Source organism: Dermatophagoides farinae, chromosome 8 (assembly GCF_024713945.1).
Source record: "Dermatophagoides farinae isolate YC_2012a chromosome 8, ASM2471394v1, whole genome shotgun sequence".
Taxonomy (NCBI): domain Eukaryota; kingdom Metazoa; phylum Arthropoda; class Arachnida; order Sarcoptiformes; family Pyroglyphidae; genus Dermatophagoides; species Dermatophagoides farinae.
The window spans coordinates 2,682,090-2,709,390 of NC_134684.1; the positions used below are offsets into that span (position 1 = coordinate 2,682,090).

Below are 27,301 nucleotides of genomic sequence, written 5' to 3' on the forward strand. Positions count from 1 at the left end.
TTGTTATTGGTTGAAATAGCAATCATTTTATATGATACATTTCTTACTTTTCAACTAATATGTATAATATCGACATTAAATATTTTGGTCATCATTTCATTTTGTTCAATTCAACTTGAAACAATTAATAATCTTTTAAAATGTATTCACATTCAATCATCAAATCGTTTAAAATCACAAACTTTAAATCTTTTATCATCACTTTATCTTGAACATGGAAAAATCTGTCAGTTCTATATGATAATATTCACAAAATTATATGGCAAAATGATTTTTATATTCTTGTCATTTACATTACCAATGAATGTATTATTTTTGATTGTTTTTTGTACAAAAAATTTAAGTTGGATTGAAAAAATGCAAATCATCGCCATATTTTGTTTTCATTCATTTATTCTAATACAATCACAATTATCATTAGCAATGCAAACTGAAGTCATTCATCGTCCAGAAAAATATTTAGTATCCATTATTCAAAATGTCACTCGTTTAAGATTAAAAATGAAACTATCCGATTTACATTATCGCCTTACAGAAGGACCAAAATATGGACCAATCATATCGTTATTTGGTGCAATAACCAATAGAATAGTTTTAGAGGTAAAGTAAAATGAATTTTAGTGTTGATTATACCAAATTAATTTTTTTTTTTAATTTTTCTCGAAAAAAGATGGTCAGCATTTATATTGGTTATTTATCTTTTATTCTGTCTAATTTTCAAAATATTTTCCAGTAGAAGTATAGTTTTTTAGACCATAAAAATTGTCGATATATATAATAATTAAGTTTCATAGATTTTATCTTTTAACAATTTATTTGTTTAATAGAAATGTGAAAGCATACGTTGTTTATGAATATAACATACATTGTATATATATATAAATGAATTATTACATTAAATAAAAAAGTGATAATGAAAGTCTTGAAAATTATTTTTTACTTCTTCTTTTTCTTCAAGCAAATTTCCAAAAAAAATTAAACAAAAATTGACATTTTTCAGGTAAAAATTTGTCATTCAAACGAGAATCAATTTTGTATTCCAAGTCACAATATACGGAATAATATTCTTCAATAGTAGTAATTTCATCGCCTTCAAATTTTAAAATAGAATCATTAAATAATTCTAAAGTAGATGAAAGAGCATTCTAAAAAATTCATTCCAAACAAACCAATTCGTTTTGGTTTCAAGAATTGGTGCATGTGCGATTCTATATTGAAACTTTTTTCAATTATGAATAACTTATATCAATACATATGCAACAGCAACACGTTGAAGAAAAAATCGATTATTCAACTGTCCATTGAAGATTTGAAAAGAAAAAAGAAAGATTAGATTATATTTTTTTAATTTTCTGTATTACTTGTATTTCATTTCTTACTTTTATTTTTTTTCGGTTTATTAATACAATAAATTAAATATAACTTTATCAATTTTAAAATGTCAGTTTTGCCTTTGTCCAGTTGTTGTGAATTGAATTATTATATTTATTGAATTATTGTTTATGTATTTAAGCACAATTCTTGTTGAGTCATAGCTCAGATTTCTTTTATTTTATTCTTATTAAAAAATTTGGTTATTTCGTGTTAATCCTTTGTTTTTAACACCAGTATAGCTTTGTCATAAATCGCAATAACAGAAAATTCATTAATAAAAATAACACATTTAATGAACTGGGCGTATTAGTTTAAATTTATTCAATGAATCTGATGGAATATTCATAAGCAGAGAATTGGTAATCTGAACACATACTGATTTATGATGACGACCATCACAATTACCACATTTTATATGTGATCTACATGCCATGCTTTAATATAACAATCCGGACAACAACAAGCACGCCATCCGTTTCATTCTCTTGCTCAATCGACACGTTCATAAAGAACGTTACCCTTGATTGCTGAAAATCCGGACGTTTAGTAACCTTATAGTGTTAAAATAGTAAAAATAGTTTTACATGAGTATAAAATATGTTGTGCTGATGGTTTGTTCTATGATGATCATTAAAAATAGAGTTTTTTCTCCAACACGTTATCAGCACCATCGCATTTTGTGCTTCAGTAGAAAACTGATTTTTTATACTTGTGTTTTTTTTTGGTAAAAATATTCTACGGTATTTACCGTTTACAATTAACAAGAGTCTTGTTACTGGATTCTACGACGATAGTATATATACCGATGATAGTTTTGGACAAGGTAATACTAGATATTCAACTTCCGGTATCATTATATGCTGTGGTAAGTCAACTTTAATGTGAAAATGTAACCGACAATCAAAATTGTCTACTACTTTAAGTTGTGAAGCTGAATCTCGGGCATTATTGGATGGCTATAATTCAATGAAACCAATGCGAGAAATATTGAATTTTCTGAATTATCTTACAAATGTTGTTTTTCGGTGTGATAATTTGTGCTTCTGTGTTCATGTTTCTCATCTCTCAACAGTAATCAACGATGACACAACTAAATCCAAAAAATGTTCAATTTCTATCTTTGGATTAAGTGCCATATCACTACTGGTATGAATCAATCAAAGAGTGCTCAATCGATATGGAGTGCGAGGACTACATCGATCCAAAATTCGATTACAAGCCAAAGGATGGTTTATCAAAAAAAAAAAAAAAAAAAAATTGGTATCAATAGCACCTCAAAAGCCTCATCAAGTCTTCATTAAATTCCATGGACCGAGAAACGGTGATTAATTGTGAAACGCCTCTTGAAATGATCAACAATCGGAGAATAACAATCTTATGATGATTTATCATTTTGTTCAAAGCCTCTTGCTCGATATCGACCATCTTCATTTATTGTATAAACCCATTTTACCCATATCACACATGTATCAGATGGTGGTTCAATCAAAGCCCATGTTTTGTTTTTCAGAAATAATCTTTGTTTTTGTAAGTCATCATGAAACAGGGTAGTATTTTGTGTAATTGTTTTCCCCTGTAGCAAAACATGCTCAAAAGAAAAACAAACGATCGCTGATCAACAAAATGAAAACTTTATTTCATATAATTTATTAATACGATGTCTTTACCGATATAAATCATAAACATAATAATAAAGAAAAATCAATACAGCATAAAAATAAACGACGAAGAAGAAACTCTATTCATCTTCATCACGGTCAATACTCAATTTCTTGTTAGTTAATTATCGCCACCTATCGACCGATATTTTTTCAACATTCCTCCCCGTTTTTTGGCGATTTCCAAGATAGCCAATTATCAAAATTCACAGACACGGGCTTGGTTCTCCATTGACGACATCTGTCATTCATTGACTTAATTCGAAACATTATTTTTGTCATTAACATTGGAATTCGATTGCTCATCTCCTCATTGATACTTCGCTTCCACGGATCTGGGGGCACATCAATTTGTTGAAGCCATTCGTTATAACATTTTCTTTTCAGGTCGATATCGGTTACTTTCGATTTGATGGTATACAGACGTACAGCCACAGGACACTGAAATTGGTTGATATTGCGTTCAGAACGTTTTACATTGTTCGTCACATTGGAATACAATATAAGATGTTTAGGTCGAATCATTCCTTCAATCGATTTGGCTCTAATAGCTCCATATGATAATGCGATTAATTCACCAATAACAATTTTTCGTTGGATTAAGTTTGATTTTCCATAAATTAGTGATATTATTTCGTCATCCGATACGTTTACGGCAATTCCAATCGTAACAAACGGGCTAGACGATATTCTAAATGGCCGACGGATAAAACGATAGCACATCGAATTGTCTTCTAGATTCAACCACAAAAACTGTACGTAATCCCGATGTTCCTTGTCGATTTCGATATTATGAAAAACAGATTGTATATCATTGATTATACCGATTGGTTTCATGCAAAACTTCAATAATGGTCGAACGATATCCCACAATATGATTTCTTTAAAAATCGCTTTATTCCATGGTTGTTTTTCATCATCTCGACTAATCACAAAATGCGGTATACGATAGCTGATGTTCGGTGCTATTTTCGTCGGTTCGATTACTTCTTTTGTTTCCATATCATTCATCATTGAGCGATACTGTTTTCGCCGGTCAACGTTCATTTGCATCAACATATGATTCATCACTTCTTTAATTTCATTGACATTTGGATCGATTTTTTCGTTGATAATCAACGGTACTTTGATTGAATATTGTTTGCTCGAATCGTCGTATTTAACATCTTCAGTTTTACAATAGTTTGTCATAACTTTATTCATAATCAGTTTGGATTCTTTATCGACATTGTGTTCTGGACCAATTTCGTTACCGATGTTCTTGCATGATGACAATACTCCGTTCAAATTTCTTGACAATCCAAACACTGTCCAACCTAATGTTGTTCGTTTGGCCACGAGATCGATCGATAATCGTTTTTCATCTTCCAACTGTATCTTGTTGATGTTGTCCAGACCAATCAAAATATCTACCATCTTTGGTTCATCATAAAACGGAATATTTTGTTGTCGTATCAATAATTGTTGTTCATGATTTACACAATCGAATCGTAATGTATTTATTTTATCGTTGATGCGGAATTTCAAATGTTCGTTGCTTCCATCACAGATTGGGATCGATAATGAAACTACTTTACTTCCGGTAATAGTAGGCGTTGATTGACTTAGCGTTTCCATACAAATCGGTTCAACTTCATCGGTTCGCAATTTCCATAATTCGGCTAATCGTCGTGAAATGAATGATGATCCTGATCCATCGTCGAACAACACTCTTACGTTACGTCCGTTAATCGTAGCCATCGTTGTCTTGTATAGACTCGTGCTGTTTTGTGTCAACAAATTGTTTGTTACGGATTGTTTCGATGATTGATTCACATTTGACGCCGATGATTCAGCAATTTGTTTCGGTACTGTTTGATCATTACTAGCATTATTCGTTGATTCAATTTCGTTTGTCGTGGTTGGTGGAAATGATTTGGGTTTCAAATCGTTGCACAAATACGTTATATGATTCTTGTTACAGATGTCACATTTGAATCGTCGATCACAATCTTTACTGTTGTGTCGGAAACCACCACACCTGAAACACATTCGTTTATCGATAGCAATTTGTCGTCGTTCTTGTATCGTCAATGGACAATTCTCTGTTTTATGATTACCGTCGGCGAACATGCACGTGTTTGTCGATGTAGTCATCATTACATTATTCGTCGTTCGATTTGCAACCATGCTTGGTCGATTAGTCGATTTTACATTCAGATCACTGGACGCGATCTGCGATATAGCCGTTCGTTCTCGATCGAGGCCTGTTTTAAAGTACTGTAAGATTTGCTCCAGTGTGATAGCACGTTTATCGCCGATATGCATGAAATGTGCTCGATCGATTTTCTGTAGTAGCACGCCCACTAACGATCTCTCTTCTGAAGCGAGATTTGCGCTTGATAATGTATTTCTTATCAGTATGGTAACTTCCACTAATGCCTCCCAGTCTCGTTCTAATGGTCGCAATGATAAGAACGGCGCCTTCCGAAGTCGGTCCACTAGCGCGGGAATTATCCGATTGGGACTGGCATAATGTTCGTCGAGTTCAGCCATTATTGAAACCATTGTGCATGTATTTGGATTAAAGCACTCGATGATGTAGCGATCTTTGTGCGGCAGCAAATCAATGATTTCCATGATTTTATTAGCATTTCCTCTGATTTGTGGATTGTCGACGACGTAATGTTGAATCGTTTTCCGAAAAGTATGATATGCTAAAGGATCACCGTTAAATTTTTCAAGCTTCTTCGCGGCCACTTTGGCTCCGCCCGACCAGTTCGTCTGATATTGATTATAATCCCACCAATAAGCTTGATCGTTGTAATAATAATATTGACCGTTATGATAATATGGAACGTTTGGATGTTGATAACTGTTATACGATGATGACGATGGTTGAGGATTATTTACGTACGGTGCATTCGGCTGCTGTTGTTTTTGATTATCGTTCGATGTTGATTGTTGCTGTTGTTCACTTTCGCTATTCGATGTCGATTGCTTTTGATGATGATAAATCGTATACAACGGTTGATTGTTTTCGTTACTTGACGTCGATGGTTGTGGCATTAATATTGGTGTTGCATCAGGTGGCGTGACATCGATAGTATCGTATGATTGATTGTTTTGGGTAGCGCCCTCTCGTGATGGATTCGTTTCGATTGTTTTCGTTCGATTTTTCGTTACATTCAACTCGTGGAATCGATTGACGACTTTGATTACATGATCCGCGATACATGGATATTGTTCAGCGATTCGGCTGATTTCGTTACATTTATCTTCGGTTAATTGTCGTTCAAATTTCGTTAAATCATTCCTTTCGGAATTTCGTTCGATAACATCCATACTTTGTGCGTATTTAAACGCTAAATCCACCATCGATTTCATTTCATCAAACGGTTTCTCTTCTTCGGATGTGAACTTTCCATCCTCGATAATCAACTTACTATATTTGTAGTATTCATCGTATAATAATTTTCCCGTTTTGATTGCAGCCTTTACTCCTTGGTGAAATATCGATATATTGTTTATACGTATCCGTTTAACCAGATCCTTTACTTCGTTCCTCAGCATTTCCGGATTTATATCGTCACCGTATTCGGTACCCGCCCTCGTAAGAACCATCTTCGTTCTCGTTTCGTCGTTGCGGTTTTCGATTATTCGAACGTTTAATTTCGTAGCTCGTTGATTATCGTTATTCGTTCTCGTGCTGAATCGTTCGTCGTTGTTTACGTTCGTCGTGGTCGTCGTTCATTCGTCGTCGTCGTCGTTATCGTTCGTCGTCGTTAATTTCGTTCGCTATCGTTAATTTCGTTTGATCGTTATCGTTATCGTTCGCCGTCATTCGTCGTTGATCGTTCGTCGTCATAGATCGTCGTCGTTACCGTCGTTTGTTATTCTCGTCGTTCGTTACTTTCGTTCGTTCGTTCGTTCGTACGTTTGTCGTTCGTTTGTCGTTCGTTCGTTCGTTCGTTCGTCGTTCGTTCGTTCGTTCGTTCGTCGAAAACCAATATGTTGCTTAGCGAGGCAATCATATGGTGCTGATAACGTAAATGTAGCAAAACATGCTCAAAAGAAAAACAAACGATCGCTGATCAACAAAATGAAAACTTTATTTCATATAATTTATTAATACGATGTCTTTACCGATATAAATCATAAACATAATAATAAAAAAAATCAATACAGCATAAAAATAAACGACGAAGAAGAAACTCTATTCATCTTCATCACGGTCAATACTCAATTTCTTGTTAGTTAATTATCGCTACCTATCGACCGATATTTTTTCAACACCCCGATGACTGTTTTGAACGTTAGTGTTTTATATACTTTGTATATTATGTTCTTATTTTTTTTACTGTATATAAAATGATTGTTAATAAAATTTATTAGTTCAGTTCAATATTTTAAATTGACTGCTTCACTTATTTTTTCTTATTTCTTCTTTTGATCATCATTAAAACCCCGAAAATATTGATTCGAATAATGGTTATAATTGTTTCACCTAAATATCGATTGTTTAATTTTTATTCATTTCATTCCATTTTCGTCTCTGATATTCTTTTTCTTCTTATTTAGTTATTGTTATTAGTATCACTACTATATATTTATTTTCATTTTCATATGTTTTTCCTAGGAATAATGTACCAAAAACAAATGATAATTAAAATGTGAACTATTTTGTATAAAAAACACCACATTAAGCTAAAAATTGGGCGTTATTTTTTTTAAATACCAGTCAAATTAATCGAAAAATGAGTGTTGACTAGAAATAAAACTTCAGAATGTTACATAATCATACCAAAAAGAAAGATCAATATATTCATTCATTGTACTGGGGAAAATTGAAATTTTATGTTCTTAAAACATCATCATATTAAAATTCCAAGAAAGAAATTCAACACCAGTGTACAGAAAAATTTTAATTCCAGACATTTTATCATTATTCTGGTTTATCATATATCTTGTGGAACCAAGAGTATTTAATACCTAGAATTTTTGTCAGACTTATATTGATGGTTGTTGATACAAAATTCGTTAAAAAATGCATTTCAAAATCCGTCATCTATGTTATAATCATGCAAAAGAAATTTTCGAACGATATCATACACCTGGATATCAAATCATGCATTCGATAGAGATTATTCTTTTCAATTTTTGGATCTTTCGAATGTCATTAGCGATATTTAGTTATCGTAGACAAGAATTAAATTATTGGCTTTATGATCCATGTACTGTATTGTTTCATCATTTAAATCCAAAGCTTCATATTCATTATACATGCATTGTGGCCATTATTGTATTGACAGCAATGGTTGAAACATATTTTATTTTTTTCTATCGTACCACTCCATCTGTTTATCAATATTTATATGATTTGGTAGTCGTGAACACAAAACAAATCACTCATTGTTATTATCCACAAGATATGATAACACAAATGGTGAAAAAAACATATCGAATTAATCTTAAAAAATTTCAATACAACAACATGATATTCCATCATTCAAGTCCATTACATCATATTGGACAATTCTATTGTTGGCATATGACAAAAATTCAATTTAAACTTCAACTTAAACATTTGAATCGAAGAAAATTGTCATCATTCAAATTGCGATCATTACCATATTTATCAATTAAAAGTCGATCAATGTTACAGCTTGGACTTTATTGTATGGATACGATTGTTTATTATTTCCATTTTTTCATCGGTCAGTATTCTTGTTATTTATTTTTTGATGGTGAAAATTAATTTTTATTTAAAAATTTTTTTTTAGGATTTTTTGCAATGCCAGCAATGATATTCTATTATTATACAATCTGGGATATTTTCCATCCTACTCATTGGTATTATCATTTATTGTTATTGATTGAAATAGCAATCATTTTACACAATGGATTTCTCATTTTTCAACTAATATGGATAATATCGACATTAATTGTTTTGCTCGTCATTGCATTTTGTTCAATTCAACTAGAAGCAATGAATAATCTTCTGAAACGTATCCACATTCACTTATCAAATCGTTTACCAATCTATTCAAAATCACGAACTTTCAATCTTTTATCATCACTTTATTTTGAACATGGACGAATTTGTCAATTCTATATGATTATATTCACAAAATTATTAGGCAAAATACTTTTAGTATTTTTGGCATTTACATTACCAATGAATGTATTATTTTTGATTGTTTTTTGTACAAAAAATTTAAGTTGGATTGAAAAAATGGAAATCGCAATCATATTTTGTTTTCATTCATTTATTCTGATACAATCACAGTTAACATTAGCAATGCAAACTGAAATCCTTCATCATCCAAAAAAATATTTAGTATCCATTATTCGAAATGTCATTTGTTTAAGATTGAAAATGAAATTATCCGATTTACATTATCGCCTTACACAAGGACCAAAATATGGACCAATCTTATCGATATTTGGTGCAATAACCAATAGAATAGTTTTACAGGTAAAGTAAAATGAATTTTAGTGTTGATTATACGAAATTAATTTTTTTTTTATTTTTCTTGAAAAAAGATGGTCATCATTTATATTGGTTTCTTGATTTTTATTCTGTCTAATTTTCAAAATATTTACCAGTAGAAAAATAGTTTTTCAATAAAAATTGTCGATTATAATGATAAACGTCATGATTCATGTCTTAAATTATCAATAAAAATTCTATACAATAGCATACATAACATATGTATTGATTCCGCAAAGATTTTTTCCACGTTTCATATGGAAAAATCCTTTCTCACCCCAATTACGTCCATAACTATTTTTTATTATCCAGGAATGTTCATCCCATCCGACAATTGTAACTGCATGATTTGTTTGTTTAGAACAACTATCATTGTCGTAGACACCAGTTTTATAATGTTTCATTAATGAATTATCCACATGAATGGTTGTATATATTGGACCAAATTCTCGTACAATATACATGATCTCTTCATCCGTCAACTCTTCTTGTTGACCATTCAGTTTAACATATTTTCCACGTAGACAATAATCTTCGATTGTAGCTGCCTTTCTTAATCGTTCACTTTTAGGACATTCATTATCTTTAGCTTTATATGGTAATGATGTTTCCCGTGAAATACCTTCACGTCGTATCATATATTTATAAGCATCAGCACCGGTACCTCCTTTACAGCCATTATGTTTAGCACAGGCTAATATTTCTTGTTCACTTAAATCAAAATGTCGTTCACCAGTCTTATTATTGATGAGATATGCACTTTCAACATTGGCTATACTGGTAAATGCCCAACAACTACCACATTCACCTTGAAATTTCACAGGTGTCACAACATTTGCTTCGCGCCAATCCAATTTTGTTGGTAATTTTGCACGATTTTTTACTAAACATTTTTTTGGCACCTCTGCCGCTCTTTTGGATCGATTTCCATCATTTACAGATCGATCAAATTTCTGTCTATCAGGATAATCATTTGAATTGTTTTTTTGATGATGCTTCTGCTTGTCTGCGATTTCTTGCCGATTCATTTGTGGCCTGGGATGTCGGTTAACTCCACTGAATTTATTGATGAAAGAATTCTTGCTTCGTTCATCAGAATTGTTTGTTGTTTCCACTTGATTAGTTGTTCTACGATGTTGATCTTCATTATCATCTTGTTCTGAAATTTTTTCTCCTTGCATTTTATTGAAATCTTCATCACTCTATGAAAAAAAGTTGCAAAAATTAAATTTAAACGAAAATTATGTAATTAAAATTACACACACACATACCCAATCAGAAAGATGTGTGAGTCCAAGTTGGAATCCACCAGGTTTCACTACACAACCCAAAGTATGTTTGGCAATTCTATGCATTGAATCGAGTAGATTTTTTATACGTTCTGGAAATGGTTTACTCTCAAATTGATCGTTGGAATAATGTCTCTATTGTAATATATTATGAATTAGATTTTCAATTTACAATTAATTTTCCACTACTTACATAGAATGATTTCACTGTTGTGAGAAATGTATTTTCAAAAATATTATGCTCTTCCTGTTCACCATTATCATCATCATCGTCATCATTCATAATCATATTGTAACAGGATTTTAATTGATCAATTTTAAATCGGCTCATATTTGGATATAATGATGAAAACATTTGATCTGGTAGTATGCCTGATCGTTTTAGCAATGAATCCACTTCATTTTGATTTTTTTCAATCAAACTCATTATCTTTTCACGTAATGGTGACATTTTTTTCAATTTATTCAACAGATTATTTGATGCTATTTTTGTTGGTAATGTTGCCAATTTTTTAACATTTTCTGGTGTTATATGTTTAACACCAGGTAATTTAAACAGGTCACAATGGCCATAATTAATGATGGCTAAATGAAACAAGATTAAATTCGTGATGAATAATAATTTCATTATGATAATTATCGATTGATGAATATCGATTTAAGCTAAAGCTTTTTATATATACATACTAATAATCAGGATATAGGAAAACATTTTTATTTTTTTTTTCGTTCGGCTTTCCTTGAAATTTTGATCCCAATCATGTTAAAATTTTTGAACAAAGTCATCGTCCTTGAATGACATTTATCACAATTAATCAGACAATTCATCTGATTTGTTGCTCAATTTGTTGATGTTTAATTGCAAAAAGCATTTTTTTTAATGTCCGGAATTTTACAATCATTAGATTCCAAAAGATGTCACTACTAACGAATTAAATTTTTGTTTACATTTTTTTTTGGCAGATTGCACGAATGTTGCCCAATCGGGCTGAAATCATTTGTTCCAAAAAAAAAGAAAAAAAATGGTAATCAATATTTAATATGGGCTTTGAAAATGAAATTTATTCCATTGCATTTAGGATCTCAATGAAAGGAAATTTTTGGTACAACAAAAATTGTAAAAACAAAAATAAACAAAACTGATTACTGAATTTTCAACCTAATCATTGTAAATCTGGTGTTGATGAACCCATGTAGATACGAAGATCATCGGCAGTTGATTTTACCAATTTGGATCGTATTGTTTGTAGACCAAGACGTTTTGCAGCATCAAAACGATGACAGCCACCAAATGAAAAATAATGATCACCACCATTACGTCCTTTGATCCATAATACATCGATCGGTGGTATTTGTTCAGGATTGTCCTGAAATTGAAAACAAAATCGAATCTAATCTAAACTTGTAATACGTCTAAATTCAAATCACAAACCTTAAACGTTTGCATCAAACTTTGAACTTTATTTTCATCCAAAACGGGCGGTATTGGTCTATGTATGACCGACATTGGTACATCATGTATTTCATTTATCTGTGCCGAATGAATACTACGATTTTCTGAATTCGATGATGACATTGTTCTTTTAATTAATCGATATCGACTGGTAATGAACAAATGATTTTTTTTATAAAATTCATCGACTAATATGACTTTTCCCTAATAATTTTAGTGATAATATAACTACAGTTTTGCAATTTCATTAAAAATTTGAAAAAATATTCAAAAGACAATTCTAGAATCTTTAATGGCTTCCTACAATACAGCAAAATTTTAATCAATCAAAATGGCACTTTTCGACATCATGACAATTGTGGCTTTGGCATACATCATCATCAACAATCATAGCCACTACTATTCTGCCATCATTATCATCAATGTAAAGGAAATTGTAATTGTACAAAAGAAGAACGACGTCATCGTCGTCATGGTGAACATGTATGGATTCATGGATTTTGGACTCATTTTAGGCGCCATTTTTTCAATCGAATCTACGTTAAAATTCCAATTGGAACAACCTATAGGTATGATGTTTTTTTTTATTTCATATTCATCTCAATTGTCATTTTTTTTTTTTGTTTATAAGTGTGTTTATGTTTTCACATTGTAAGATCGAATGTCATGTGCCGGCTATTAACATCAAAATATTCATCATTGTTATATTGGTTTTTTTTTAATTATCACCTTGACATCTTGAATCTAATATAGATTGACAAATAGAAAAAAATTTCAACAATCCTATCATTTGATTGGATTGTTGATTGATCAAAATTTTATTTTGTTTTTAGTCTTTGACTCTTATCTCCAACAATTTAATTAGTTTAATCATCATCAATTTATAATATCCGTAGCAACAACAACAACAACAAAACTTGATGGCCATGTTTATCCGTATATATTATATATTAGTATTGCATTTTTGATTGATTTTTATTTTATTTGATTGATTCAATGAACAATTTGATTAGTTATCATTCGATTTTCAGACCAAGTAAAGGAAAAAATAAAACAACTTTTTTTTAAAGAATCCTGTCCGTTTTATTATGATGATGTTTGTGCTTTAGGTACATTCTAATCAAACAGGATTCAACATTTCATCGGTTTATTGATCCGTATTTCACAATTCATTCAGTTCAATTTGATTGAGTTGAGATTTGTTTTTTTTCGAATAAAAAAACAACAAACAATTTTTTTTGATTTTTTTAAAAAAAAAACATGTTTGTCAATTTTAAATTTCACTGGAAATATGATTGCATAATATGATTAAATGAGGAAAAAATTGTAAATAATTACGTTTTGAATTTCACTTTAAGTACAAATCGAATCGATCAACAACGAATGATGTGATTCTGTGAAAATTTGAAAATTTTTGACAATGAATTTTATTTCTTTAGAAAAGTGGGAAAAAAAACTAGACAAAGGTGAAGAAATCATCTTCAAATTATTATTAGAAAATTTTCTTTGATGAAAGGCTAAGGTTAATTGAAAAAAACAAAAAAAAATTTCAATCATCCGATTATATATAATCCGATAATCAAATATGTGAATGCAATCTTATCATACATGAATAATTTTGTTGTTCAAATTGTTGTGCAAATACATGTCTATTTTGTGTACTTGTGTGTGTGTGTGTTTATCTATGTAATAATAATTTCTATCAATGCAATCAATAATAGATAATTGTAGAATCATCAGTAATTGTATAAAAGATCATTATTTGTACAAACTAAAGTGAGGATGAATTCTATTCATTTTATTTGATGTTTGTAAGAAGAAAATTGATTGATTTATTGATTGATTGAAATGGAAATTAATAATAATATAGAAATTAAGATGTTGATGTTCGACCAATGATTGATTGATTGATTGATTGATGGATGTATTGGTCATATAGATTATTTAGATAAATAAAAACATCATTAAAAATGATGGTAATGGTGATGATGCAACTATGATCACAATGCAATCAATCAAACAAACATTAACTATTTGTGGATGAAAAATTATGATGATGGTGTTTTTTTTTGTTGTTAATTCAATTTCCGTTTGTCGTTTTCATATTGTAAATTTTTATTTATGTTGAATAATAACGATAATAATATTGATTTTAATGATATTAGAAAAAAAATATGGCGTCCATACATATTGTGTTCGTGACTTTTGAATATATGAATATTTTTGTTTGTTTATGTTTGAATTTTTCAAATGTTTGTTTATGAAATTTTTTTTTTGTCGATATCGATAATTTCTATATCATGTTTTCATCATCATCATCATCATCATTATCGTCGTCATATATATCTAATATTAATAGTAAAAAAAAAATACGATTGTCATGTGTACGTTGACCATAAATGAAATCTATTTCTGTATATTGACAAATAAGGTTTAAATGATGGCAATATGATGATGATGATGATGATGATCAACAGTTTGTTATGTCAACAATCTCAATGATATCATCGATATGAAAATGACATCCAAGTCCAATCTTGAATTCAATTTCCATCGATGTTGATGACGATGTTTATGTTGATGTTGATGTTGATGTTGACAATAACAAGGAATAATTGGCTCAATTATTGACGTTTATTTTAAATTATATTCATATAAATGATCGTCATCAGATGAATTCAAAAAAAATTATTGTGTAGTTAGTGTGTTACGTCGAAATACGTAATAATCTGTAATTAATTAATTTTGTATATGATCTTTATCATTTGTGATATTATTATGAGTGCAAAATATGGAAAGAAAAATTGAAAAAACAATTCGGTCAATGTCATCATCATCATTGATGTGTACCAAAAATATCATGTCGGATCATGCATCAGATTTATTTACAATCAATGAAACAAACAAAATAAAAATCATAGCTTCAAAAGTGTCAACCATTGTTTCTATTTCTAGGCTATATATATATATGAATGTGTACATTTATTCTCATTCTTGTTATTTTAATGTTTGTTTTTTGATGCTACTATTTCATCTGTGTATTGTGTGAGAATAATATATTATATATAATATATAATATATGTGTATCGATGATTTTGCTTTTTGTTTGCACTCATAATCAAAAAAAAACTTGCTTGTCACTTGTGTATATACAGTTGTAACATATGGCCAAATGTGAAAATTTTCATAAATAGTTCAAGAATCTTCATCATCATCATATGAATTATAATAGAAAAAAAATTGTAGTAGAGCAAATGTAAAATGATTATAATCCTAACCAGAGCAATTAATAACAACAACAACAACAACAACAACGACAAAAATCTGAACCAAATTAAATAGGAAAAAAAACTAGCAGCATAGAAGAACTTGTTGCATCGTACAACAAGCATATTAACCATTGTCTCCATGTTTCAGTTTTTTATTTATTTTTTTTGGTATTCATTTTGTTGTTGTTGTTGTTTTTTTTTTTGAATGGATTATTTTGGACGAAAAAAAATACTCTATCATTATGGTTAATACTTCAATAAAAATTATGATTATCTGATTTGAATAATCCGATAATTTCATGGGATATTCCATCATTTATAATTTGGACGAATGGCGAATATGTATGAACATCATCATAACCATTTTCATTTGAATTTTGTTGCAAAGCCGACGACGACGACGACGATGATGATGATGATGATTATGTTGGATATATGATTCCAACATTTTATACAACAAACATACAATCATCATGGTGTTGATGATGGCAATGATAGTGGTGATGGCGCCGCCATGATATTATTCAAGATTTTTTTTTCCTCTTTCTTTTTTTTTCTCACTCTTTTTTTTGTACGGTTCGGTTCGTTTTGTTTCGTCGAATTTCTTCGAATGCAACATCTTCACCAATTCGGCAAAACATACTAAACTTAACATCTCGTTTTTTCATCATCATCATCATCGTCGTCTTGGTTCGTTTGTTAAATGGTATGTTTATGATTCGATGTAAATTTTTTTGTTTTTGGCCGACAAACGGTATAATAAATTTTCATTTGCATAATAATATAAAATCATCAATTTCACAACTATGAAAATTTCAGATAAACATGATGTTGTTGTCTGTTTGTGTTTGAATTTTCAATCATATGATATATCGATTTTTCATCATCAATAATAATTGATTGAAATGAAATGTTTTCTTTTCCAACACTGATAATGATAACTGTTTTTGGAAAAAATTCAAGTTATTTAATCAATGTTTTGAATGTGATTTTTGTTTCATTCAAATTCATTCATCTTGTTGATTTGAATATGAATTTTATGTTATATTTTGAAATTCACTAGTAATTATTGACAAGTCATTGTCCTTTCATTTTTTTTGTGATTATTGACAACAGGTATGTTACCGTTATATGTTTTGGATTGTTATTATCTGAAAAATTTCATGTTATTGTCTATCAATATAATGATAATGATGATATTTGCGAATATTTATCATTTCATCAAATGTAAATGATTTTCAAACATTTTTCATTCGTTTGTCATTTTGAAAAAATCTGAATTTTCATTTCGTTAATATTTGATGCTTGTGAATTGTATCATGATTTCTCTTGATGTACCGATTTGTTTTTTTTTCTATTTTTTTGTATGTATAAATTGATTATATAGGTGTCAACAGACCCTCTGTCCATCATATAATAATCATATATTAATATTAATGACGATGAAAATGAAAGAAGAAAAATTTGCAATACCATAAATACAAATATGTATGGTGGATTTCCTTCTTCATTTGAGTATTGTTTACCTTTGGACCTTTTTTCAGGCAAGATTAATCCAATATTTGATTTTTTTTTTGTTGGCTAAAGATATCACAAAATCAAATATTGATTCATTTGTTGTTTTTGCTTTGTGAATGGAAAAATTTTTTTCGCCGATCCCGGAACAAAAGAGAGCATCATTTTAGTTTTGTTGTCTACGATTGACATTTTTATTTTGATTTTTTTTTTTGGTAACATAACTGTGATATCTATATAGCGAAAAAAAAAAATTTTCATACAGTATGATGTAATCAATCGACTTGTCTGTTTTTAATCAATTCATTCATTCATTTACTGTTTAAATTGTTTAGATAGATTTTATATGATTGTGACCAATTGTATGTCGTTCATATTTTTTTCCCGGTTTTCAATTTGTTTATCGATTTTTGACCTCTAATTGTTTGTTTGTTAGTTTGTTTGTTATATTCCTCATCATCATCATGTTTCTTTGTTCGACCTGTTCTTAAAATAGAGAGAGAGAGAGAAAAAAAAAAACCTTCAGGTTTTTCTTTTTCTCTTTAAATTTAAATTGCATGAAAGAAAAATAAATAAAAACTTGACATTGCTCAGAGTGGTTCTTCAACTCTTTCATTCTAATGGTTAGGGGAAAACACCTTTTTTTTCTTCATACACATTTGTATGGCTGAAAGGCATATAATTGCATAATATAACAATTATAATATTGAAATGAAACTAGTTAGATAGAAAGATAAAGATAGCCTCTTGTCATAGCAAAAATAACATTACCATTGAAAAGAATATCTGAATTATGAATTAAAATTCTCGATTTAATTTACTACTACTACTAATAATTAGATTCGGCATAAAAGGATTGGTATTCCATAAATAAATTTTTTTTATTTGATACTCCCCTTTTTGGTGATGATGAGATGAGAATTTGCATCGCATTCTTTTTTTTGGATGAATTCCAATTCTTCAAATTCATTCTATAAACGATCTTTTTTTTGTTGACGTTAACGTTGTTGTTGTTGTTGTTGTTTATACAAAACATCATTAAAAACGTAAGAGAGGAGGGAGTATACTGTTGATAGAATTTTTTTTTCTTGTTCATTTCATTCTGATGACGAAATTGAATATTTCAATCCTAATAGAATATATGTTCATATGATGACGTTGATATTTTTAGATTTTTTTCTCCCTCTCTCTCTCTCTCTCAAAAAAAAACCAATTCTTTCTTCATCAAAGAATCATCTTTGTTACTAGCATTCGTTTTTCCTGGTCGATTATGAAATATTTGACTTATGAAAACTGAATTACTGAATAAACAAAAATTTTTTTTTTTTGAAAAAAATGAGAAAAATTTTGTTTAATCCATAAAATTTCAATATATTCTTAATGTTTATGGCCATACAATAATGATTGCAAACATTGGCCACAAAAATTTATGTACATTTTTTTTATATAAATTGTACAAGAATCCATCTAAATGGCTAGTGTGTGTGTATGTGTGTGTGTGTGTGTGTGTGTGCGTCTTTATGTTTAGATTTTGATTGCAACCATTTGTCATCATACAGTTGCCTAGGTCACCTACGAAAATATTGATGCTGACCTACAAATAGATAAATTGGCAATACAATAACCATCTGCAATCGATCAAAATTCAATTTGATAACAATGATGAAATGATTGTGCAAAAAAAAAAAAAATAGGTCCCTGGATCAAAAAATGAATGCTACATGCTAAATGTTTGTTACCCAATACCCAATTTATTTATCATGATTTCATGATAATTATGATGATGAAATTATTGAATATAGCCATACAGTTAGGCACAAATTTTATATACACACACACACACACGCTCATAGATAGATGAAATCGGTTTCTTTTTCTCAAACCATTTTTTGTTTTGTTTTGTTTTGTTTGATTTACTGTTGACTGATTTTTATATGAATGACATTTGTTGCATTTCGCCCTTATATATGATGGCCTCGTGATTATGACTGAAACTATTTCGCATGTATTTATGTATTGCACATACTCAAGATAATTTAAAATCAGTTCATTTTTTTTATTTAGTGACAAATTCATAGAGTTATAAAATTAAAAACTATATCGATCATACGATCATTCTTTAAATGATTTTTTCCTTTTCCTTTCGATAATGGAAATTTTTTTTTTTTGGCATTAACAACCACCCATTTCGATGATGATGAGATGATTGCAGATGTGTTGTTACAAAATGAACAAACAAATTTAGATAACTTATCATAAATGAAATCACATTAAAGATGAAATCAAATTTCCATCTTTTTATTTATCAAAGGTTATTTCCAGAGAAAATTTCGTATAAATGCACTCGCACGTGCTACATATTGATGATTTGATTATACATATGATTTGTCCATATTATATACAGAATTCACTAAATTCAATAGAAAATTTGTATTGGAATTTTTAATAGATTCTATTTTAGGCGAATGAATTCTCTTCATTATATTTTTTTTATCGATAATCGTGATTTCAACAAATGATGATGATGATGATGATGATTGCAATTGGAAATTGAAAACCATTATATTTACAATAATTACAACAATTGTAAATTGTATTTCATGTTTTGTTTAAAAATGAAAAAGAAAAAAGACAGACGAGCGAACCTCTTACGTAAAAAAAAGGAGTAACTAAAAAACGTAAACGCTATTTGATTATACATTGGTCGATTCGATAAAATTTCGAAATTTTTTTTTCATTTTATTTATTTATATGCAAAAAAAAAATCCACCATTTTTTCCCATGTATATATTTCATTATGATGATCAATTTTATTCATATAACGTATAAATATTTTTTTTTTTCATTATTTCAATTTCAAAGGTTCCCAGGTTACACACACACACATATACATAATTACACGGTTGTTAATTAATCCATTGGCTATATATTAATTGAAAATGTGTGTGGGAGAAAGAGAGAGAGAGAGAGAGAAACAACATAAAAAAAAGGAAAAAGAAATCAATAATCAGGTGCAATCCACCATCAAAATCATCATCACCACCATCATCATTGGCAATAAAGATAAGGATTTTTTTATTGTTGTTGTTGTTGTTGTTGTTGTTGTTGTTGATTGGATATCATTTTTTTTGTGGACCCAAATAACAATGTTGTTATAATTATTATTATCCTTGGATTTGGATTTGATTTTTTTTGGCTAGTAATTCCTTTGAAATTATAAATACAATACAATGATTTTAAAATTTAATGAAAAAAAAAAAAATAAATCGAATGTGAGTAAACTCCCATCATCATTTCTATTTCTGTAATCCCGTTCTTTTTTTTCTTTTCGTTTGGGAATATTACCAGAAATAAATTAGATTTCTATTCAATTAAAAAAAAAAATGTTGATCAATCATGATTGACGAAGGTAGATTAACTTTGATTTTCTTTTTTTTTTAAATTTTTTTTAATCCAATACATCAAGTTATCATCATCATCAACATTGGCATCAATATAATAATTTAATTGATGATGATGATTTTATTTAAAATCATTATGTCCATCCATCCATCTATCCAATCATCCATACATCGCATTATCATCATCATCATCATTCCATATTCTTATCACGTGTGTATGATGATAACAGTGTAATATCCAGTGATTTCCATTACAAGAAGGAGTGTCTTTTTTTTATGTTCTCTTATTTTATTGTCTGTTATTAGATTTTTTTTTTGTTTTGTTTTGTTTCATTCTTCTACCTCTACATTCAAAATGAAAATTTTGATTGAGAAAAAAAGATTGAAGATTTTTTTTTTGGTAGCTGCTTATATATATAAAAAGGTTTCGTTTAGTGTCGATAAAACTTTATAATACAAATGAAACTTTCGATCTATCGAAATATATACACTGATATATTGTGAATAATAAAAGAAAAAAAAACTTAATCTGATTACATTCTTCGTTGAAAAAAAATGGCTTTAAAATTACTTTGATTTTTTTTTCTACCCATTACTTCGACCGATTTTTGGATTTTTTTTTTTTTTTAATGTTTTCTGATTGATTTAATCTGTGAAATTTTTTTTTTGTTACAAAATGAGTTTAATACTAACGACCAATTCAATTCATAACCATGGTTTCAATTTTATCAGTGACGATTATCGTCACTGTGATAATGACCGCATATTGATGATGACCAATGTGATTGATGATGATTCTCATTCAAATGATGGTGATGATGATGAAAAAAATTTTTCCAAATCATTTCAATCATCAATATTATCATTAATTGATGATGTTGATGTTAATCTACATGATAATGATCAACATGATGATGATTATCAATTTAAATTTGACAACAATGATGATTATGATTTCAATATTAATTTATAATAATAATAATAATTTCGATCAATCTAAAGGAAAACAACTGTCACAATCATTAACATCATTATCGAAAACATCCGATAAAACATTGGCAACATTGGTTTCAACAAGCGTCAAACATCGTCATGATCATCATGGAAAAAGTATTGAAATGCCAAAAGAACAAGAAGCAATCGTTGATTGCAATCAATGTTCAACAACCACAGCAACGAAAACGTTTCTGTTCATCATCTTTATCGAAAACTTCATCATCATTTGATGAAATTAAACAACCATCAATTAACAATATCGATAACATTCAATACGAACAAAAACAAGAACAATCAGAATCATTCATCATTAACAAAAAACAGGCAAACGTGGATAGTTGCTATTTTTCTGGAAGTGATTCTTCATTATCATCGACATCTAGTATCGAAGATATTAATCAATCATCTATGAAAATGTCACCATCATTGCCTTTGCCATTTGTATATGGTGAATTGACAAGGTATATTTAAAAAAAACGAATCTTTTCAAATGTTTTCATTTTAATTCAAATTATTATCAATCTAGACGTTGGCATGATGCTTGGTTATTAGATAACACAAACGACAGAGGAAATATTAATAGGAAGGAAATAAACACGGCCACTGTCAAATATGATGATGATGATGATGATGATGATGATTGTGATATTAATGTTAATCATCATCATTTTATGACGAAACAAAACTCAATTGCTTTTGACAAACAAAAATATGTACAATCCAAATCAAACAATTATAATAACAATGATGGCAATAATTGTAATAATCATAATCATAATAATAATCCTGTTACATATCAACGACGTTTGATTAGAGATATTCAATCAAAATTTCATTTTATTGATCTTTATCCAACTGAATCACAAATTTATGAAATGATACAATTTGCATCGAAATGTTCTCGACGTAAAACATTGCATACAATTTCTGAAGCGGCCACAACAGAAGCAATTAATGTCAAACAATCGAATAATAATAATAAACCAGCTGAAACTGGATTAACATTTGGAGAGTTTTGTTTTTTTGCCAGTGTTTTAACAACAAATGCTCGGTAAATTGACTATCGATTTTTTTCTTTAATTGTACAATTATTTGATAATGGATTGTTTCTTTTTTTGCTATTTAAATTAGTGCATCACATAATTCACGTCAATTCATGTCGAATCATGTGTCGCCAATTCGTATGGAACATTTTCAACAACAAACATCCAATCATGGTTTTTCAGCTGCTGTAGCTCATTATAATAATCGTAATAGCAATCAAACACCGGGTCATTATAGTTATCCTCATCTACGTGGTGGCTATCCTAGCCATCATCGAACTAGTCTAGTCGACGGTCATGTTAATTCTAATCCAAACAAATTTGATAGTAAGTTGTTATCATATTAAACATCGAATTAAATTTAATTATTTTAATTCGAATTCGAATCATCAGTTTTTCTTGGCGGCTCCTGTAACCCAACACGTTGGCGTTTAGATCTGGTGATGCCCGAGTTGAAAAAGAAATGTCTCACCTATTATAATCCAGTAAGTGACTGAGATGCTTACAATGAATATACTTATATTGATTATTTATCATGAAAAACAAATTAGCAAGTCGATCATTGGGGACCAGAACTTATTGAAATGGAAAGCTATGCCAAACAAAATTCTGATGTATTATTTTTCGTTGTCGATAATCAAACACGTGCCATTGCATCGATGATTGAAGTTGCATTTATTGCTGCATCATCGAGAAAATTGATTCTGGTCATTATTGATCTCGAACCATGGTCTGAACAAACAACCATTGGTGATGATCATATTTGTAAAGAAGAATATGAATATTTACGTCGTGGTCGTCAATATCTTCGTGATATTGTAGAACGTGAAGAAATCCCTATATTCTGTGATATTTCTAAAGCTCTTCGTTCGGCTATTCAAATTCTTGATGAAAATGTTTGGCCACAAGATTTAGCTCATAGTGATGATGTCATACCAGTGAAAAATGGACGAATTTCATTGGGTGAAAAAATTATTCAAGTTAATCATGTATATAATCAATCGAGAAATTCTAAAGAAGAAGTCACGATGAAAGAATTGAGTTTTGCTTATCTTAGTTGGACACGACGAGTTATAACATCGGATTTGTTGAGACAAATCGCTAGATGGCATTTAGCTCAAAAATCATCAGATGGAAAAACTGTTGATATACTTCCACCTTTTGATCAGATTCCATTAGATTTTAATGATTTCTGTATTATTGTATCCGAACTTGAAATGCAATGGAATCGGATGCAAAATATTTCTGATGAAAATGAAATCAATCAAAATATAGATTGTGATGTTGAACGAATTTCGGAAGGATCTGAAAATTCTGAAACAACTGGAAGAGATAGTTTTACAAGTACAACAACAATTGAAACGGATTCGGATAGCTGCCGAACATTGAATTCGAAGAAAAAAACCAAATCAAAGAAAAAATCTTCTAGCAGCCATAAACGATCATCTTCTAATGAAACTACCAATACAGTCATTAATCAAGTTGTAGAGAAAATTTCCACTCTATTCAAATCATGGGGAATAGATCCTGGCATTAATAACAATAATGAACCAAATGTTAATTCTGAAAACACAAAGAAAGAAAAAAATAGAAAACATCGTAATTCTTCAAAAACAAAAAAATCAAATTCTTTGAATAGAAAAGTATTTACTAGCGAAACGGATGTAATTGAAAAATCTTATGCACCAATGTTTAATTCTCCATCAACGGCAATGATCAATCCATCCTATATGCCGCCAGAAGAATATATGATGAGATCTAGTCAATCATTGAATCAATTGAATTTGGATATCGATTATCGTAATCAACAACAACATCAACATCGTCATCATCGACAATCATATCATTTGAATCCACCACATCAACATCATCTAAATCATTACCATCATTATCCTCCTCGTCATCGTAATTCTGTATCACCATTTCGTAAATCATCATCACCTCGTCTTGCCTATATGGACCAATCCAATATGAACTATGAAGATCCTCATGTGAATTATCGTCGTCGTTCCTATAATCAACATCGATCATCGACAGCATTTTTACCGCCACTACATTCATCACATCGTCAGCAAACATCACATATGATTTCGTCATCATCACAAACATCAATTAATTCCATGAACGAGAATGGCTATGATCTTTATCTTGGTGGTTATTTGGATTCAACATTGTTACAGGATAAGATTATACCATCGCTCAAGTAAGTCTAATCAGTGAATCCTTTAAATCCTTATTAATGAAATTTACCCGTTTAATAAACAAATTACAGAAAGAATTCGATCACGTTCAGTTTGCCAAAGTTTGATAAACTAGCCAAATATGAACGTATGACACCATTAGAAGCGATAAATATTGAAAAATGTCGGCTACTTTTTTTCGTGATACCGGAGGATTCATTAGATATTTCATCAATGATTGTGGTAAGTTTTTTTTGTCGTGCATTTTCTCTATTGATTTTAATCGAAAATATTTTTCTATCATAAAAATAGGCCGCCCATTATGTTGGATTGGGCTTTCAAGTGGTACTCTGTATTCAATATATCGATCCGGTTAAATCAAAATTAGCTTCAAAGGTAACGATTTTTTTTATCGATTATTGATCATTTAATTAATTGTTTCTTTCCACTTGTTTCCACAAACAAATCGACATCATTATCTTAACAGTTGAGTCCAATGGCAGTCAAAGATTATAATCGTGGTCGATCATATCTTTCGGATATGGCAACCAAATCTCATGTACCGGTTTTCGATGATATCGATGAAGCAATTCAATGCTGTATTGATTGTTGTCTCCGTGAACGATGATATATTTCATTGCCAAATATTATTATATGAAAATTCGAAATTCTAGTCGTTTTTTTCTGGAAAAAAAACACGCACACAGATATATACACCATCAATCTACCTGTAACTTATTCTTTTAGCTGTCGCTATTCGATTTTTTTTCATCTATGATTTTTCATTCACATTCTTACGCAACGACAGCATATTTATTCGATTGAAGAATTGTGTTTTATTATATTTTTTTGTTATTATTTTTTTTCGCTGCTATGCTATCTATCAATGATTAAAAATTGTCCATTTTTTCTTCCATTTCATCATGTTTTAATGATTTTCATTCAAAAATCAAAAAAGGAATAAAAAGAAAAAAAAATCAGCTTAAATCGTTAAGTTGATTCGAGTTTTTACATTTTCCAATTTCTATATTATCAAGAGAGACAGACAGGGACAAAATAAAAATGTCTGCGTAAACAGATTTTTTTTTTTGGTTCATATAACACAAGCATCATCATCATCTAGGTTTTATGCAAGAAAAAAAAGAACTGTTATTCAGTGTTCCTGGAATGTATGTTTACTCTATATTTATTTCTATTCTATGATATTATTATGATGATGATGTCACAGAGTTTTCAAATCTCTTTAGATTCAAAACTTGTTCATTCATTTCAACATACACACAGACACACACACACTCAATTTCGAATCTTTTCGATACATATTCTCTGTATACATTTTTGTGAACAAAGTTTAATTAGAGAAAAATCGAAATTCAAATGGTGATCCAAATTCTGCTGATTCATTGGATCTTTGGATGTTGTGTTGAAATTATTACTGAGTTATTCCTTTCCACTGTCCTTGTATTTTCGATGTTGTTCATCATTGTGCCAAAAACTTTCCAGTTTTTATTTTGTTTAGCTCGATTCATGGTAAATTTTCGCATCATTGCAGCAAGTTTAATTTATTTTTCTATATATGTGGACAGAAGAAAGAAAGATTTTTGTTTTGTTTTGTTTTGTTTCTGCTTTAGAGAATTTTCATTTCATTTTTTTTTTAGATTCTCGATCCAGAGAATTCTCCGGTGACACTTGCCAACCACTATTTACTATGAAAACTGATTGTTGATGTTTCGTGGTTATTATTATTAAAATTTTTTTTTCATTTTTTTTTATTAATTTTTTTTCACTTGTTTTTCTCTCTCGTAAATCATTGGTATCGTGGCCGTTGTATGTATGAGTGTTTCATGAATGTGAATGTCTCGATCATTTTTATCTTTTTTTTTCTTTTTTGTTTCTCTATTCAGGATTCATTTCATGGCACAATATGGACAAACATTTGATATGTCCAATTTTTTTCTAAATGATGATAATATATTTCACCGCCATACACACTGTACAATGTTAATATGACCGGGCCATAATCATAATTCTGGACAAACAGCAGCCAATTGAATATTTTGCATTTCGACAATCTGTGTTCACATTTATGGAAACATAAGTTATGAGGTTCTTTCCCTATTTCTTCCTCATTTCAACATTTTTGGATATTGGAATATTCTTCAAGTAGAGTGATGCGTCCCTTGTTTTTATCCATCGAATTTTATTATAATTGGCCGTCTATTTTTTTCATTTCATCTAGTTTTATCTGCTTACCGGTACAATTATTCCGAAAATTTTTATCTTTCATTAGATTTTGTGCAAATAATCACAACAGATCATCATTATAATCTCAAGTGAAGCCAGCTACCAGAATCCTAAAGCTGTTTTTGATCCGGCATCTAATAATGATCATTTTCAATTATTAATCAACGATTGATTGCTTTTCATTATTATCAATTATTATTTAGAAATTGTTTTTCTATTTTCTTTTCTGATGATTAATCTCAAATTTTCTTATGATGATGATTACTTGATTACAATCAATTTATAATCGAAACTTGTTAAGCCAACTTTAGGAATTATTCTGCACGATGATGAAGAAGAGAAAGAAAAAAATGGAGAGGTGAAAGCATAAAGCATTAATAACCATTTGATGACATTCTTCATTGATC

The 27,301-nt window shown here is 29.6% G+C and overlaps 5 protein-coding genes across 9 annotated transcripts; 2 read left to right on the forward strand and 3 right to left on the reverse strand.

Annotated features, from left to right (window-relative positions):
- Positions 1 to 2,989: 2,989 nt before the first annotated feature.
- Positions 2,990 to 6,635, reverse strand: LOC142597756 (uncharacterized). The gene has a single exon (XM_075733450.1). It carries the CDS (start codon positions 6,633 to 6,635, stop codon positions 3,186 to 3,188), a length of 3,450 nt encoding a protein of 1,149 aa, XP_075589565.1. The 3' UTR covers positions 2,990 to 3,185.
- A 1,534-nt stretch (positions 6,636 to 8,169) lies between these two features.
- LOC142597775 (uncharacterized) lies at positions 8,170 to 9,657 on the forward strand. The gene is made up of 3 exons (XM_075733792.1): positions 8,170 to 8,728; positions 8,795 to 9,489; positions 9,558 to 9,657. The coding sequence occupies exons 1-3, from the start codon at positions 8,185 to 8,187 to the stop codon at positions 9,621 to 9,623; spliced, it is 1,305 nt and encodes a 434-aa protein (XP_075589907.1). The 5' UTR covers positions 8,170 to 8,184; the 3' UTR covers positions 9,624 to 9,657.
- LOC124496119 (uncharacterized) lies at positions 9,568 to 11,625 on the reverse strand. Of its 2 annotated transcripts, XM_047059591.2 has the most exons (4): positions 11,481 to 11,625; positions 10,987 to 11,378; positions 10,776 to 10,928; positions 9,568 to 10,706 (listed from the first exon to the last, which is right to left on the reverse strand). In XM_047059591.2, the coding sequence occupies exons 1-4, from the start codon at positions 11,503 to 11,505 to the stop codon at positions 9,702 to 9,704; spliced, it is 1,575 nt and encodes a 524-aa protein (XP_046915547.2). In that variant the 5' UTR covers positions 11,506 to 11,625; the 3' UTR covers positions 9,568 to 9,701. The 2 variants fall into 2 exon arrangements, with proteins under 2 accessions (XP_046915547.2, XP_046915546.2); XM_047059590.2 differs by lacking the exon at positions 11,481 to 11,625 and having other exon boundaries at positions 10,987 to 11,467.
- A 210-nt stretch (positions 11,626 to 11,835) lies between these two features.
- On the reverse strand, positions 11,836 to 12,369 carry Srx (sulfiredoxin). Its single transcript, XM_047058819.2, has 2 exons — positions 12,226 to 12,369; positions 11,836 to 12,160 (listed from the first exon to the last, which is right to left on the reverse strand). Exons 1-2 carry the CDS (start codon positions 12,367 to 12,369, stop codon positions 11,957 to 11,959), a joined length of 348 nt encoding a protein of 115 aa, XP_046914775.2. The 3' UTR covers positions 11,836 to 11,956.
- raw (NDT-like domain-containing protein raw) lies at positions 11,872 to 25,566 on the forward strand. Of its 4 annotated transcripts, XM_047058816.2 has the most exons (10): positions 11,872 to 12,397; positions 12,464 to 12,815; positions 21,434 to 21,888; positions 21,954 to 22,478; positions 22,559 to 22,797; positions 22,864 to 22,955; positions 23,022 to 24,673; positions 24,743 to 24,893; positions 24,963 to 25,046; positions 25,138 to 25,566. In XM_047058816.2, the coding sequence occupies exons 3-10, from the start codon at positions 21,524 to 21,526 to the stop codon at positions 25,276 to 25,278; spliced, it is 3,249 nt and encodes a 1,082-aa protein (XP_046914772.2). In that variant the 5' UTR covers positions 11,872 to 12,397; positions 12,464 to 12,815; positions 21,434 to 21,523; the 3' UTR covers positions 25,279 to 25,566. The 4 variants fall into 4 exon arrangements, with proteins under 4 accessions (XP_046914772.2, XP_075589582.1, XP_046914773.2 ...); XM_075733467.1 differs by lacking the exons at positions 11,872 to 12,397; positions 12,464 to 12,815 and adding an exon at positions 15,785 to 16,631; XM_047058817.2 differs by lacking the exons at positions 11,872 to 12,397; positions 12,464 to 12,815 and adding an exon at positions 15,785 to 16,221.
- Positions 25,567 to 27,301: the final 1,735 nt, after the last annotated feature.